Consider the following 17,838-nt stretch of genomic DNA (forward strand, 5'->3'; position numbering starts at 1 on the left):
TTGTTTTAAACATTTAAAGTGTCATGTTTAAAAAAATAATAATAATAATAATATATATATATATATATATATACATATATACATATATACATATATATACATATATACATATATACATATATATATATATATATACATATATATATATATATATATATTTACCACTTAAGAGTGTTGAACAGACCTGAGGCACCACGTTGCCGCTCTCTGGAATCTCTTGCTTCGAATGAGACTCGAACGCTGATTCGTGTGTTATATAGAGGTCTAAAAATAGTTCGGCTATCAAAGGCCTGTATAATGTGAGTGACATGTCTAAGAACCAATCAGAGGTCCAAAACAGAATCTAACTCCTCCCGCTATCCGAGTTTAGCTCAGCCTTTCCGAATAGCCATCAAAGTTGCCCTCCCTTTTTTCCTTATATGGTTACGCACGAAGTTGATTGACAGATAAGCACGCCCCCTCGATTCGCGGGCATCCGCAGACGCTACGCTGACTCCACACTGGCTGACATAGTAACCTGTGAGCTACTGTGCTCCTGCTGCTCCTCTTCCAGAAACATTGTGAGGAAAGAAAACAAACCTGCATGAATGGATCCTTTATTTTTTAACATATTTTAGTGACCGTAAATGAACTGAAACGTCTCGGATTTCGCGACTGATCTGAATGTTTCAATCGCTCGCGGTGAAGCGAACACGGATTCCTCGCGCAGAGAATCAAAGTCTCTCAAACGCACCGTTTAGCTGCACAAACATGGATGTTCTGGCCAATTACAGTATTTTTCAAGAACTTCAACTTGTTCATGACACTGGCTACTTCTCTGCGATGCCGTCTCTGGAGGAAAACTGGCAGCAGGTGAATTGCTTTTATCTCTGTATTTGCAATTTGTCCAACTTTTTTTCGCGTGTCAGTGCGCTCGTGCGTGTTCACTCAACTTAGAAAGACGCGACAAACAATATTTATTGCGTTTTGCATAATTGCAACTCTGCATACTATTGCATATGTATTTTACAATACCATGTGTTTGAAATATGTTAATGTTTTCATGCTATACAGTTTACTTCTTGCGACCAAGTGCAATGTAGCTAAACATGCTGGGAAATTAAGATCTGAATAATACAAAGATAGACTCTTTGAATTATAGATCTACATCTGTCCTATCAGGTTTTTTTTCTTTCTTTCTTTCTTTTTGCAGTCCCCCCAGGATTGCACAGACTCCCGGCTCTACTGCATTATATATAAATACAGGCGCGTGATTAACTCATAATGTGTCTGGCAGTTGAACGTGCATGACATATGTACATAATGCACATCTTTACAACTGTGAAGGGTCTTACGTACATTCAACTCATTTTCATGGAGCCATCCGGCGTGTGGACAAAGCACACTGACACCTACATGGACGTTGGTTTAAGCACCGGCGTGCATTCATAACGATTTGAGATTTATGAAATCCATTTAGTGAAAAGAATGGGTTTGCACCGTCTATGCACATGTGAGTAATGACTGTGGTGTGTCGCGAGCGCATGGATGGAGGCATGCTTTGCGCAGAGTTGAGCTCTCCGCAGTGCTGAAGGCGCAATGTATGGTCCATCCATTGATGCCGGTGCATTGCCTTCTCAACGTGCATTGATTTTTAGATTGCTCAGCCAGTTTTATAAACTATGGGTTGTGATTTCACTGCCATGCATTCTTCTCTATATGAAAAGTGAATGCATGTGCATGCCATGGTGGGTGCTTTGGCACCATGGTTTATTGGTTGAATTATTTGGTCATTATGCCTCTAACCCTGAGTTTTGAGATGGTCATGCAGTATTGGTCATTTTGAAAATGGATATGCTTGTATGTAAGAGCGTATAAATTTAATATGATAATCCATATGCACATACATGTTATTAACTGAAATATATGTTCTTTTAAAAACCCACTTTTCAAGACAGTTAAGTGAACTGCAAATAATCTTAAGGCAATTACAAATTGTAGAATGGTATCCATTTACTGAAACTAAAATATGCACTCAAAAATTCCTAAAATGTTTAACCTAAAATCTTGATGTTGAAGAAGAAAAATACATAGATATCTCAACTGCAGTGTGTAGTGGTAATATGACTATAGGTGTGTGTATAAAAGCTGGAGAGGCAGTTTTTGGCTTTGCTATTGACTTTCAATGGTTTGTATGAATAAGAAATGCTTAAAGACTGACATTTGACCTCAACAGAGCTCCTATGCCCTTGGTGCTCTATATTGCTAAGTGATCCTAAAAACCAGACTACTTCTTTCAGAGCAGCAAATATTGCTCACAAACCGTGTAATCCCTAGTAAGTGGAAAGAAATTGGCCAGAACAGTTAGAGACCTTCTTCCAAGCTTTAATAGGCCTACAAGACTTCTTATTCTCTAGACGCTGCAGCTTTTCACCTGAGGTTAAGCTTCTGATTGTGTTTTTAGAATTGACTCTATGTGGATGGAGATGACATGTGAGACTGTGTGTAAAATCATCCTTTAGCTAAGCGAAATGTCAGTCAACATATTGACACGTTGCTCTCGAAGCAACCTCAGAGACCATTTCAGGTCATAAATATGATATTACAAGAAAAATCCCATTCATTTTGTTTTATGTTCGATTTGTCAAGCCAGGAGCTATTGAAAAGTGTTGAGGAGGGATTGTGTAGTCACAAGATTCAATATAGAGCAAAAGTTATTTTCCCGAAGCCACTCCATCAACCATCACATGCCCTATAGCCATGACAGAGGATATCCAAAAAAAATTTCACCTTGAAGAGAATGTCAGTGTGACTTACCTACTCCTGTGGAGAAGGGTATCTGCAATATTTGAACAGAGAATGGCGGCTGTTCCCATTGAAACCGAATGACCATTCTGGAACTCATGGGATACAGTGCCACATCAGACTATTCTGGAGTGCTTTTGTCTCGTAACATCTATTTTGGGATGTAGGGGAACTTGAAATGTCTTTTGTTCTCATCGCTTTCATTTCAACTGTCTGATATTTTGGGACTTGGTTTTAAAATGGTCTTGGTTTTGCTTGCAGCTGCAATAGCATGTTGTGGTGTGGTAAAAGAATGACTGCATACGATGTTTCCCCATTTAACCACAATAATAAGTATTAGGGGTGGATGAAATGACCAGAATCTTGTAGTACAATATTACTAATTTTATATCAATTATACTATCAGTTTTAAAGTAATATTTTCACTGTTTTAAGTCATCTTTGTTTCTCCACTGCTGATGTGCAATTTCACATGAGCAAGAATTAAATTGACCAATCATATCCTTCCTCTAGTTCAGTTTAATAATTAAGAATGTAATAATAAATAAATTTTAAACGTAATATTGAGTCTTTTTTTTTCACCGAAGGCAAATGTACAAAGCCACTGCAGAACCATTGCAACACATAGAAGTGCCGTTACTGAATGTTTCAGGGTTTCTGAACAAATAATCTGAGTGAATGATTCACTGACTCACTCAATGGATCAGTTATTTAAAGAATCATTTGAATTAATGTTTCAGTTACTCACGCATACAGTCACTTTTCACCTCATGCTGGCAAACTGGTGTAACCTGCAGAAATATTCAGAACAGAAACTGGCCATTAATGCAATTATTTATTTAATAAATTTTTATTTTATATATATATATATATATATATATATATATAAATTAGTATTTAATGAAATATTAAATTAATTAAATATTTAAGTATTTTGCAAATAGTATATTTTCTTTTATTTGAAAAGTGATGCCAATCAAAAGATAAGATTATAAATAACAAATGATAATTCTGAGATCAGTGCAAATACTTATAAAAAAATACACTTTGGCTGGCTCTGTATTTTCCTAATTGCATACTGTTAAGAAAAAAAATGTTAATGGGTGTAGATATTAAAAATAGTACTTTTCCCACAGCATGAGGTTTAAGTCATTTAATGGTGCTAGTTAATGATGCTTCCCAGCTGTTTTTACACGATATGTCTTATGGCAAGCAATGAACTTCTAATAAGCATTAGAAGTCTGACTGACAAGCAAAAAAGGAAAATTACACTTACAGCTCTCTGAAAGAACTTTACAAAGTTTAATTTATGTGGTAATACTACAATCACAATGAGGATGTTTGACCCTTTATTATAAGAGGTTCTTACATTTCCATGTCAGGATTGTAATCGATAAAAAAATGTTTTTGTACTTTTGGATCTTTTCGCACACTGATTCAACACAGATGTTTTTTTTTTCTCAGGCCAGGGCAAACTCTGTAACTAAAACTGTAATGACTCTCCAAAGAGCCTAATGCACTGTGCTATGGCAGCACATTGGGTGTTTCACAGTGTCAACTACTTACAGAAACGCTTCTCTAAAGTCATTACGTTGCTTTCTTGACTAAACACCCCAAGGAAAAGTTGGGAGAAAAGTCTAATAATAATCCATACCAGTTTAACCCATACCTCCCAATTACACTTAAAAAAATATATTTTTCAAAGTTGCAAATAATGGTTATTGTAGCATGTTTTACAAGAAAACATTTTAGTTTACTGTTACTAACAGTTTCTTAGTGAAAAATGTTTCTGCACCTAATTTTTTACTGTAGCCAAACCTGAATGCAAAGCCTCAAAGACAAACATCCAAAAACATACCATTTTCCTCGTTTCCCCTTTGAAATCTATCCTGTGTCACAGCCCCATGTCCCAAACTGCAGAATAGCTCCTGTAGCTGCATGCTTATGAGGATTGACAGGAGGCATTGAACAAAAGTGCCAAGCATGCATATTCCGTGCTGCAGTCTCTGCCACTCTGAAACCCTGGCTACCGAGAATCCAGAAAGAAAAATTGACAGAAAAGATGAAACCATACTTTCCATACTTTCCTATTCTTGGTTGCATCGGAATTTAGTTTTGCATGCCAAAAAACCATCTTCAACCCAAGGTCGGGCCAGTCCAGGCAGTGGTCACAAGCTCTCACATATCGGTCTCCTCGATTAGGCCTATGGATCCGAGCAGATTCCCATTATCATAGGCGTTGACTGCTGAAATGTGTGTAATGTAATTCTCTCAGCTCCACAGCTGCCCTCTTACAGTGTGCAAGTCAGCCTGCCGGAGAGAGCCAAATCCAGCCACATCACCGTGAAATCTTAAAGAGGTTTCCGGATCACATGGCTCTGTGGGCCACGTCTTCATGCTGGGTGACAGACCATATGGATCATTCAATAAAATACACAAATACAGAGTTCCTCCTCTTAAGAATAATTTATGGACTCGTTTAATAGATGTGGCTTGCTTTGAGAAGAAAATGATACTGGCTGTCCTCTGACTGACTTGTTTTCCATACTAAAATGTTACACAAAAGGGACTTTCAGAGTGCATCTACAGCCACCTAATGTTATTGAGACACCATTAGCCATCATAACCACTTATTCCAAACCAATATGCATCCATAAACGCGTCCATTCGCACCCTTTAGATATTCCATTCACACTTTTCGCTTGATTGCACGGCTCTGAGATTGAGTCCTCTACATTATCAGATGTGCTGGCTCCTATTAACTACATCACAGTACTCATTTATCATCGAAACCAGTGACAGATTTTTGGGATAACATGCCATGTAATGGAGCTGAAATGATCTGGTTGCTTGAGATATCATCAATGCTCTGATCCCATTGCTACTGACAAGCATCAGTAATTGAAAATGACAAAGCAACAGCACTCTCCATCGCATGAGTCAATTCTGGGAGTTATTGCAATATAGTTGTCATGCAGAGCGCATGTCTACTGCTTTAAGACAGTCGGCTCGAGTGAGAAATGGGCCTTACAAGAGGTGAAGCGTCTTTAAATATGCAGAGATATCATTAGTGCCTTAGCCGAGATGTCTCGCTGTACCTCCTGACAGGTTCACTTCTGCGGGTGGAATTCCGGTGTAAAAAACAGAGCCTGTTTCATCAGTAGTCTTGGCTCCTGCAAGCAGACATATGGTGCTTTCTCAAGATTACTTAAGAATGTGGTTTCATTCGGCTCTTGCATGATATGCTTGACAGCTTCTGATAAATCAGTAATTGTGCAGCAATCTCGTTTTAAATAATATTCGGTAGGCTGTTTTGCAAGCTTGTGACATCAATTTTGTTTTTAACCCTAGAATGCATGACCCCAAAAAACCTACAAGCATGCATAAAGGGTGTCAGCATGACCTGTATTGGATTCAGTGGTTTTCAGCACGGTAAATACATCCTGTTTTTATCTTTATTTTCAGGGTTATGAAACAATCTAAAAAATTGATTATCCACTAATGTTTTGAATGTTCAGATCCTGTGTAATTGTACAATTATTTATTAGTTAATAATTTTTTTTATAGATTTTGTATTATTATTATTTATAATTATTGAAATTTTTATTACAAACATGTAATTAACTTTTTTGTTGTTGTTTTGTTTTGTTTTGTTTTGTTTAAGTGTTAAGTATTAAGTATTACCAACATATGTGAAATATGTATTCAAAAGTTTGGGGTTGTTAACTTTTATTTATTTATTTATTATTATTTTATTTTATTTTATTTTTGCAAATTAATCTAACTTTTGTCTGTTGTAGTATATTTTACATTTGAATTAGTTACTGTGATGGTAATGCTGAATTTTCACCTTTCACATGATCCTTCAGAAATCATTCTTATATATTAATTGGATGAAGCATCAAGATACATTTCTTATCAATACTGGAAACAGTTATGCTGCTTATTTTTTTTACAATTTTACAAAATCATAAAATATTATTTTTATATTTTGTGGAAACCGTTATACATTTTATTTTTCCAGATTCTTTGATCAATCAAAAGTTCAAAAGAACAGTATTTACTTGAAATATAATTTTTTTGTAAAAATGTAGTCTTTAATGTCAGTTTTGATCAATTTAATGCATCCTTGCTGAATAACATTATTAATTTATTGAGAAAAAACAAATAAATAAAACGATCCAAAACTTTTAAAGGGTAGTATGCACATGCATGTATTTTTAATACTATTTTATTTTATTAAAATATACCAGAAACCACAACTTATCAGGTCAATTTTAGCCCCATTTATATATTCTATAGTTAATTGTTGGCTCTATCATTTAAAGGACAGGAAGTGTTGGACAATTAAATTGGGCTGGATTCAGAGTCGCATTGCATCACGACACGAGCGTTGTCCGGTAACCCAACGGCCACGGCTCCTTTACCACCAGTGACATTTGTGTCAGAGCATCTAATGTTTTTCCCCATTCTTTGTATCACAAACTCACATGCACTTACTTTGTTGTCGCATATGACACTTATCTTAACAATGACAACAGTCTTCCCACTGCCAAACTTAAGTGCAACTGTCAGGGTCACCCTGTAACAATACTCAAGCTGACCCCTAGCAATCCAATTAGACTCCTGCACTACAGCAGTGAGTAGGCAACCCACTCTAGGCACTGAGATCATTAATCTGACTGGGGCCAGATGATTGCCCATGATGGCTGCCACATTGAAGGGTGATGAAAAGGTTAGCGTTTGATGAAAGAGGAGACGGGAGATGGTGCACTCATTTGTAGAAGGCCTCTGGAGTAAGTGTCAGCACCCAGAGCTGCGAAGAGGAGTGAAGTGGAGCATCTTTATGTATGAGTCCCGAATCTAGCGCAGACCGGAGACACAGCACTGGCACTCAAGGCTTTGATTAACAGGCCGAGTAGAACTGAGCACTTTTTTCGCTCTTGCGAACAGCTTGACAGCGATTTTCACTTCATTTAAGATAGAATGTAAAACTTTTACAAGGCGGCGCAGGGCAGGGAATGATTGGACCGGCAATAAAGTGCATAAGAAATGCAAATGTCTCACCTTCATGTGAAAAGTTTCAGGACGATTGGTCTTTTCAAGTCAACGTGGAATCAAAATTCACACTAGTTACTTTAATATACACTTCTGTTCAAAAGTTTGGGGTCAGAATAGTTTCCTTCAGAAAAAAAATTATTGATCAAATGTGACCACTAAGACTTTAAAATTTTTACAATTTTCTATATGAAATTTTTATTTTATTTTGGACTTTCTATTCATCAAAGAATCTTGAAAAAAATGCATTGCTGTTTCCACAAAGGTATTAAGTGTGATGACTGGGTGAAGGAGGAGCTGGAAACAAGTGCGAGTTAAAAGGTTTAATGAATATGAAACAGACAAACAAGGGTACAACACGATGCTGAGAAGACGACAATCCAAGATGGCGGTGAGGAACCCGGATAGTGATGGTGAGAAGGCAGCAGGAGAGGATGGCACAGGAACTGCGGGGAATCGAGCCGAAGGTAAGTCGTGATGCTTTGTGGAAGTGCGGAGAGTGGATGAGGTTCCGGGGGAAGACACGGACATCCAACGCAAACAACACAGAAGCAAGAGACAGAGATCAGACATGAACAACGTTCTCACAATCACAAGACGTGAGACAAGCCAATATATAGGGAGTGTGTAATGAGTGACAGCTACTGCTGATGACAATTAACGGAGACGCCCACAAACTAATCAGTGCAGACGCGAAACACACAGACTTCACCACAAAGTGCAAAACCCAGAGATCAGTACCAACCCCCCCCCCCCCCCCCCCTCTAAGAACTCCTCTTGGAGTTCCCAGAAGGGCCTACCTGCTGATTGTAATCATCAATAAGGGAGTGATCCAATATGTCCCTAGCAGGTACCCAACTCTTCTCCTCCGGACCGTAACCTTCCCAGTCCACCAGGTACTGGAATCCTCGTCCCCTCCGTCTCGAGTCCAGAATAAGATTAACCGAATAAGTCGGTTCCCCATCTACGAGACGCGGCGGCGGGGGAACCGGAGTAGGCGGATTAATACGTGCATAAAACACGGGTTTAATTTTGGACACATGAAAGGTGGGGTGTATCTTCCTGTACGCTGGAGGTAGTTTGAGGCGGACTGTCACCGGACTAATGATCTTGGTGATAGTAAACGGGCCAATAAATTTAGGAGCTAATTTATTAGATACGGAACGCAGAAGAATGTTACTGGTAGAAAGCCACACCTTTTGACCCACGACGTAAACGGGAGGCTTTGACCGGTGGCGATCGGCCTTGGCCTTAGTGCGCTCCCTCATCCGGAGCAGAGTCTCGCGGGCTCTGGTCCAGGTGTGGTGGCACCTCTGGACAAATGCGTGAGCGGAGGGGACCGCGACTTCAGATTCCAGACTGGGGAAAACTGGTGGCTGGTAACCTAAACTGCACTGGAACGGAGAAAGGCCCGTAGCTGACACTGGTAACGAATTGTGAGCGTACTCCACCATAGAGAGTTGTTGACTCCAGGAAGAAGGATTCTTGAAGACCAAACATCGCAACGTCCTCTCTAAATCTTGGTTGGCTCGCTCAGACTGTCCGTTACTTTGGGGATGATAACCCGAAGACAAGCTAACTGACGCTCCTAGCAACTTACAAAACTCTTTCCAAAATTTGGATATAAATTGAGATCCCCTGTCAGAAACCACGTCTACCGGGAGGCCATGAAGCCGAAAGAAGTGATCTAGGACAGTGACCGCTGTTTCCTTGGCTGTCGGTAATTTGGGCAAGGGAATGAAATGTGCCGCCTTCGAGAACCGGTCGACTACGGTCAAAATGACCATCATGCCATTAGAGGGCGGGAGGGCGGTAACAAAATCTAGTGCGATGTGGGACCAGGGTCTTGAAGGGACAGACAGCGGTTGAAGGAGCCCATCAGGAGGTCGGTTAGATGACTTCCCACTGGTGCAAACTGAGCAAGCCAAAACAAAATCGCGGACGTCACGAGCCATACATGGCCACCAGAATCGTTGTTTAACCAACCCATTAGTTCGACTTATCCCTGGGTGACAAGCCAAGTTAGAGCAGTGACCCCCACTGGACGCCTTCGGACCTTAACCCCTCCGGCACAAATAAACGGTTCGGTGGACAACCGGGCGGAGGCGTTACCCCTTGTAAGGCCGTGTTGACCTTCGACTCGACCTCCCATACGAGTGCTGAGACCACTAATTTCTCAGGTAAAATACACTCGGGAGTCACCGGGCGGGCGGAGGGATCAAAAAGACGTGATAAAGAATCGGGTTTGACATTCTTTGAACCCGGGCGGTACGATAAAGTAAAATCAAAGCGACCGAAAAAAAGTGCCCACCGAGCCTGCCTGGAATGGAGTCTTTTGGCAGTTCTAATGTATTCTAAATTCTTATGATCGGTCCAAACAATGAAAGGTACCCCTGAGCCTTCCAGCCAGTGACGCCACTCCTCTAAAGCTAATTTGACTGCCAACAACTCTCTGTTACCAATGTCATAATTGCGTTCAGCAGTAGATAATTAATGGGAAAAAAACGCGCAAGGATCTACCTTATCGTCCGAGACAGCACGTTGGGACAACACTGCTCCTACCCCCACCTCTGACGCGTCGACCTCCACCACGAACTGCTGTGTGGGATCAGGGGCCACAAGGAAGGGAGCCGAAAAGAAGTGGCTTTTGAGGTTAGTGAACGCAGTCTCAGCTGCGTCCGACCACCTGAACGGAGTACTGGGAGAGGTCAAGGCTGTCAGAGGTGAGGCTAGTTGGCTGAAATTGCGAATGAAACGCTGATAGAAATTGGCGAACCCCAGAAACCGCTGTAGGGCCTTACGGGAATCTGGAGATGGCCAATCTATCACAGCCTTAACTTTGTAAGATCCATACGTATTCCCCCGGACGAGACGATATACCCTAGGAAGGGAACAGACTGTGCATGGAATACGCATTTCTCCGCCTTGACAAAAAGCCCATTCTCAAATAACCTCTGGAGCACTCGTCTGACGTGTTGAACGTGTTCCTGGAGAGATGAAGAAAAAATCAGTATGTCATCCAGGTAAACATATATAAACTGATCTACCATATCTCACAACACGTCATTAACGAGTGCTTGGAAAACCCCTGGCGAGTTGGAGAGCCCGAACGGCATCACCAAGTATTCAAAGTGCCCTCTGGGGGTATTAACCCTTTCGAGTCGATTAACGCGGATACGCGTTTTGAGTCATTTTCTCCTGATAACCCCGAAAAGACCTTAAATTACACTTTCAGTTTTAATCGTACAGATAAGAGCAATACATCAATCGAATCTGTAAAGGGTCTACTTTTTTTTGGATACAGACATAATAACAACAAAACTTTGTGCACTTATAAAATAAAGATAACAAACAAGGTGTGCTGTCTGCAGCCTTTGTCTGCGCTTATCTTCATTTACAAACAAGTCATTAAAATGAACTGTAACTCCGTGAATACTCAACGAAAATACATGGGGGAGATATCTATAGAAAGCTTGACATGTCTATATTTAAACTAAACAAGTGCCGCCGAAAACAGATATTCTGTGATAAAGTAATCCATATGAAAACAACGCGATGTCTGTTTTTCAAGTCTCCCTTCATTATATCTAATGTGACCACGCCCCCGCGCCGAACGCGCTATTCAGATTCAAACTGAAGCACGCGGCTTGAATACGCCCATACCAGAAGAAAAAGCAGTGAGACTGTTCTTCAAGTGTTTATTTTACTGTTTGCTTCGCGATGAGAGGAATAAGACATAATTCACCCCAAAAAGATGTCATGTGGTTGAGGATTTGAGAAATGGATTTCCTCAGAAAAAAAAGAATGCAGCACTTTATTCAGCAGAGATCATAAACATGAGTAAGTCTCTTTTTATTTATTTATATACTTGTACTAGTTTTCACATAACGTGTAAACATTTTACTAGTTAGACTTTTTCCAAATACTTTTTCCAAACTATAATTCCTGACTAAATGTATAGTAATCAAGTGAAACATTATGAAGTTTCAATAACAATATACAATACTATACCATTCAAAAGCTTGATGTAAATAATATAAATGTAACAAATAGATAACTGTCACAAATGTAAAAACATGCTTTTCTTTCAATTTATTCCCCCTAAAAACCCAGAAAAATATTCTCAGCTCTTTTCAACATTAATAATAATGATAATAATAACAATAAATGTTTTTTTTTGTAGAAAATAAGATTGTTAAAAGGATTCTGAAGGATTGTGTGACTGGAGTAAGGATGCCAAACAATTTGTTTGAAAGTCAGCTTTGATTGTTTCTAATAAACTGTTTAACTGCTCCCCCAAGTGGATATTAAATTATGTTGTGGGATAATGAAATATATTCTAAATAAACTACAAACATAAAATTATATAGATTTATTTTGTTCTTGCATTCTTTCTTGTAACTCCTCACTCACAGTGGCACAGATGACTGAATGGCTCATTATGCAGCTCATTATGCAGGCCTTTGTCTTCTCAGGTGTAAATCACAATGATATTCATGGTAGTTGACGCCTACTCGCATATGACTTTTACCAACAAAAAGTGTCTTAGAAAATTTAAATCAATATATTGTTCTCTGTGAGTGAGTAAACAAGATGATTTTCACATCATTTAGAAAGAAAAATTCTAGGCTACAAGCTCCAGTTCTCAAAAATCCCGGGAACCATTGTTCTCTATGTGTTTTATGGCCTTATTCAAGTGTTTTAACATTTTTAGTTTTTCACTAACCACGCATAATATTTTTTTTCTCAAAAACACAATCATGTACATACATGCATTTCTTATATTATTATAGCCCAGTTTGTGCTGATTACAGTGAGATTAGACTTTACCCATTTAGATATTTATAAGAAACTGAAAAAAGCACAAATGTCAGGGCATGACAAAACTTCTCCAGGCCCCAAAAATACCCTTAGACTCCAGAGGGTTAAAGGCAGTTTTCCATTCGTCCCCCTGATGCGGACCAAATGATAAGCATTACGTAAATCCAATTTTTTGAATACGGATGCTCCCTGTAACCTCTCGAAAGCTGAAGACATGAGTGGTGACGGATAAGTGTTCTTTATCGTAATGTTGTTCAGCTCTCGGTAATCAATACAAGGTCGCAGAGAACCATCCATCTTAACCACAAAAAAGAATCCCGCCCCCGCTGGAGAAGAGGAAGGACGGATGAACCCAGATGCTAAGGAATCAGAAATGTATTTCTCCATGGCCTCCCTCTCAAGAATAGAAAGGGAGTATAACTTCCCTTTAGGCGGAGACTTACCTGGCACTAAATCTATGGCACAGTCGTAGGGACGATGCGGAGGAAGAGAAGCAGCACGGGACTTACTGAACACCTCCTTCAGGTCCAGATACTCTGCGGGCACGTTTGGCAAAACCATGTTCTCCTTCTGAAAGACAGAAACAGGGACAACAGGACAAGCTGAAACCAGACAAGACTCATGACAACTTTCACTCCACAATGTGACTGTGTTGGAACCCCACTCCACTCGTGGATTATGTTTTATTAACCAGGGGTGACCTAACACAATGGGAGCTACAGGGGAGTCCATGAGGAAAAAGGATATGGTTTCACAATGATTGACAGAGGTGAGCAGAGTGATGGGTTCTGTGTAGTGTGTGATGTGAGGCAGTTCCTGGCCACTGAGTGCGGTGACATGAATGGGAAGAGACACAGGCAGGACAGGAATGTTCAGGTGACGTGAAAGGAGAGAGTCGATGAAATTACCTTCGGCTCCGGAGTCCAGAAGGGCGTGACAGTCGTGAGTGTGTTTCTCCCACCGCAGTTTCACCGGAAGGGGAGTTGATGATGTTGTTGAGGACTTACTAGGACTGGGCAGGTGAAGATGGTATGTCCTGAGCCTCCACAGTACAGGCATAGTCCTTGGGACCTCCGCCGTTCTCTCTTCCTCCGGGACAGCCGAGCTCTACCCACCTGCATGGGTTCGTGGTCGTCGACGGGACCGACCGCGTTCTCTCGACTTGAGCGCCCCCTGTCCGGAGAGATGGTATGGCGCTTAGGACTGGTCTGATGACCCAGGTTATTGATCCGGGCATTAACTCGTAAGGCTAAGTCAATAAGACCGTTGAGTGTGGGGGGCAGCTAGAGGAGGTAGATCTCCTTTTGAACACGGCTCGGCCAGCCCATGCAGGAATCGATCGCACTGCACCGCCTCGTTCCACTGGCTGCCAGGGTGCAGAACTGAATGGAGTAATCCGTGTCCGAAGAGGTTCCCTGATGTAAGTCTGAGAGCTGGTGAGCAGCTTCCCTGCCGGCCGCGTTCCCCCATAGGGCGGCCTTGCCCGACAGTAGAGTGAACATGAACGCCACTTTAGATTCCTCTGTGGCGAAGGTGCGGGGCTGCAAGGCAAAGTGCATGGAACATTTATTTAGAAAAGTTCTGCAGAAAGCTGGCTCACCGGAGTAGTTTTCTGGCGCCGGAAGTCGCGGCTCTGGCCGGAAGTGGTCCTGGGGGGTCTCCCGGGGGACGGGCGGTGCAGGCGGTGCAATGGGCGCAGTGGGAGAAGTGAGCTGATGGATCTGCTGGGTGAGCTCGGACACCTGTGCCACCAGCGCTTGGATAGCGTGTCCGGTGTTAGAGATGCTCTCCTGCTGCTGATCCATGCGTTTGACACTGTGGTGCATAAAGTCTGTTAGAGTGTTGGTGCTCTCTGCTTCCATGATGGTGAGAACGTTCTGTGACGACTGGGTGAAGGAGGAGCTGGAAACAAGTGCGAGTTAAACAGTTTAATGAATATGAAACAGACAAACAAGGGTACAACACGATGCTGGGAAGACGACAATCCAAGACGGCGGTGAGGCGGTGAGGAATCCGGATGGTGACGGTGAGAAGGCAGCAAGAGAGGATGGCACAGGAACTGTGGGGAATCGAGTCGTGATGCTTTGTTGAAGTGCGGAGAGTGGATGAGGTTCCGGGGGAAGACACGGACATCCAACGCAAACAACACAGAAGCAAGAGACAGAGATCAGACATGAAACAATGTTCTCACAAACACAAGATGTGAGACAAGCCAATATATAGGGAGTGACAGCTGTTGCTGATGACAATTAATGGAGACACCCACAAACTAATCAGTGCAGACGCGAAACACACAGACTTCACCCCAAAGTGCAAAACCCAGAGATCACGGTTTACCAACCGTGACATTAAGCAGCTCAACTGTTTTCACCATTGATAATAAGAAGAAATGTTTCTTGAGCTGCAATTTGGCATTTTGGAATGATCTCTAAAGGATAATGTGACACTGAAGATTGGAGTAATGCTGAAAAATCAACTTTGTCATCACGAGAATAAATTACATTCACAAATATATTGAAATAGAAAACACTAAATAGTAATAATATTTCACAATATTCCCATTTCTACTTCCCATCTACTTCCTATTCCCATTTTTTAATCAAATAAATACAGCCTTAATGAACATAAGATACTTCATTTTGAAACATGCACAATTTATCGGTGCAAGATATGCCAGTGTTTTGAACCTTAAAAATAACTAGAAACTTGGTATTTCAATTGGAAATTTGAAACATTACAGAATTAAAATGGTTGTATTATCAACAATAAAATTTTTAATCATACTGTTTGGCATTGACAGCGGGATTATTAAAGAAAAACTTTGCGAAGGAACCACATTTTGTAACAGCTAGTTTGTTTTGGTGTCGTTCTTCTCATCGGTCTCTGTATGCATGGAATCTCACAGACAGTGTCTCCTGTGATACCTCCAGAGAAAGTCTTCCAACAGACCTTGAGAAATACAATGAAGGACAATGTTTTCTCTGTAAATATCCCATCTCTTTTCTTCTAATTTTTTCATCTGAAGCCATCAATCACCACCGGCAACAATTCAACCTCAAAATGGGTCATGAAACTCAAAGCGACAAAAGGCATTGTTTATCAAGGTTTATGCAAGCTTCAGTCAGTCACTCCACTTATTGCTGCACAGAGGCAAGTTGAACACTATTCTACAAAGGAGAGAAATTCAGCTTTTTTTGTTCAACATGGACTGATTTTGGATCAGTTATGCATGAAAAACATGCATTGTGCAATTGTTACAATAACGAAACATTTGCACATTCACGTTTTGGGAAAGCATGTCTGAAAGCTCATATGCAAGCAGGATACATGCATGTGAGTGTCAGATGAGGGATTTCTCCACGAAATATCGCTGAGCTCAGCACTTCTACAGCCTCCATGTCTGTGGTTTGTGTGTGTGTGTGCATATGCGACTTACTCAGCCGTGGCATATATGCAAAGCCAGCTTTATTTCCATATACTCCAATTTACCGTTGTCTGAGTTCCACATGACCTGGCCTGGCTCCAGTATTGGCCTGTATTGTAACACCTGGATACAGCAAAACCCAGTCTCACCACCACCCCATTCCTTAAGCTGAAGCAGACAAATGCATTCTTCCTTTAGATTGCTTTCCAGTTGCTGCTTACTGGAGGAAGTGAAAGGAAGGCTGGCAAAGCACTGTCCGAGTTTGGATGTACATCAGTCAAGCTGAATTGGTTCATGTTAAGATTGCACAACATTGGCAGCATGTTGTACCTTAATTATATGCCCACAAAAAGAAACTCAAATAAGATTGAATGAGACATTGGTTATTAATATTTAAAGCTAAGCAAATCATTGATGTTTTTTAGCCTGTTTTCTGCTAGCTGGAAATTGTAAGTTTGATAACTTAGAAAAGGGATTTTCAACCTGTATGTACATAAAAAAAAAAAAAAATTCAATAGAATGAAATAATCCTGATTATCTCATGTTGACAGAATATAATGCAAAATGGCAAATAATATAAAATCTGTTAAAAGTAGTTGATCATTTTAGTAATGCTTGTCAATTTTTTGTATTTTATTTCCACTCTTCTTAAAAGAAGAAACATAGAGCTTCGGTTCTCCCAATTCTTCTTTAGAAGAGCATGCAGAAACTCACGAGTTCTTGTGGCATAAGGAGGTTTGTCTTTGTTTAGCATGGGAGAGCTATTTGGGTCGGAAGTTATTTTGGGATGCATTGCTAGAAATACCTGTGGGATTGAGTAATAGTTGAAATGAGACCATCTTTAAGTTAGTTTTTGTGTACTCATTTACATATGTGTCATGTTCATTTGAAATCAACCAACACTGTTGTCGTTATTCTTTTCATTTATTTCTGTGTAAGAACATACAGATTTAAAAGCATTAAAGAGTCAAAATATACAGTATTTCTCTAGCTCTCACGCACCACGTATTCATGCTCTTTGCTTAATGGTATTTAATCATCTACTTCTAATGAATCCAATTATGAATCAATTGAATCACAGCAGATGTGAAGCAAACTCAAGCAGGTTTGAAAAGATTGTCCTCCCATCTCAAATCCCAAGGTTTCGCTTTCACTCTTGGCTCAGACACTCATATTCATCCCTTGGAGGTTGAAACATTACACACGTGCTTCGAGAACAATAGGCTAGCATTGCCATCCGAAAGTGTGACTCACTGTGCTCCATTAGCTGGCATGTTAATCACATACAGCAACAGAGAAGGGTCAGCATGAGAAAACTGGTCCAAGAGTGGGAGTTCTTAGATGTCTGGACTCCATCTTGCATCTTATGTCTACTCTTAAGACAATGCAAAACTTAGCTATAAATTATTTGCGATAACTCAAAATGGCCACAGTAAGTAGGCTATAGCAGCTCTGCCATAATGGACTGAACTCAATGAACTCACCATGGAAAGGAAAGGTGGGGGCTGTCGCGCTTCCCTGAGATGGAGGGAATATGAAAAGCTCTGCACTTCCTTGAGGTTATATTTATTATATTTATTATACCGTTGTGTGTGTCGACGGTGAGAGGAGATGAGTTTAACTACAGCAACACTTCCACCCTGTAGGCAGTATGCCATTATACTGAGGAGAAAGGAGTTTGTTTGCGGTTGTAGTAAGGTGTGTATGAAGACGCTATCATAGAAGTATGGGAAACAGAACATGTTTTACTG

At 40.5% G+C, this 17,838-nt stretch overlaps 1 protein-coding gene across 1 annotated transcript in view; it reads left to right on the top strand.

Moving 5' to 3' along the window:
• Window positions 1–494: 494 nt before the first annotated feature.
• LOC132142370 (Krueppel-like factor 7) overlaps window positions 495–17,838 on the top strand; it is a 44,069-nt gene continuing 26,725 nt past the window's right edge. The window contains exon 1 of the mRNA XM_059552179.1: window positions 495–852. Coding sequence (XP_059408162.1) covers window positions 664–852 — 189 coding nt within the window. The 5' untranslated portion in view covers window positions 495–663. The remainder of the gene's footprint in view (window positions 853–17,838) is intronic.

The sequence above is a fragment of the Carassius carassius genome, chromosome 6 (genome assembly GCF_963082965.1).
Source record: "Carassius carassius chromosome 6, fCarCar2.1, whole genome shotgun sequence".
Classification (NCBI taxonomy): domain Eukaryota; kingdom Metazoa; phylum Chordata; class Actinopteri; order Cypriniformes; family Cyprinidae; genus Carassius; species Carassius carassius.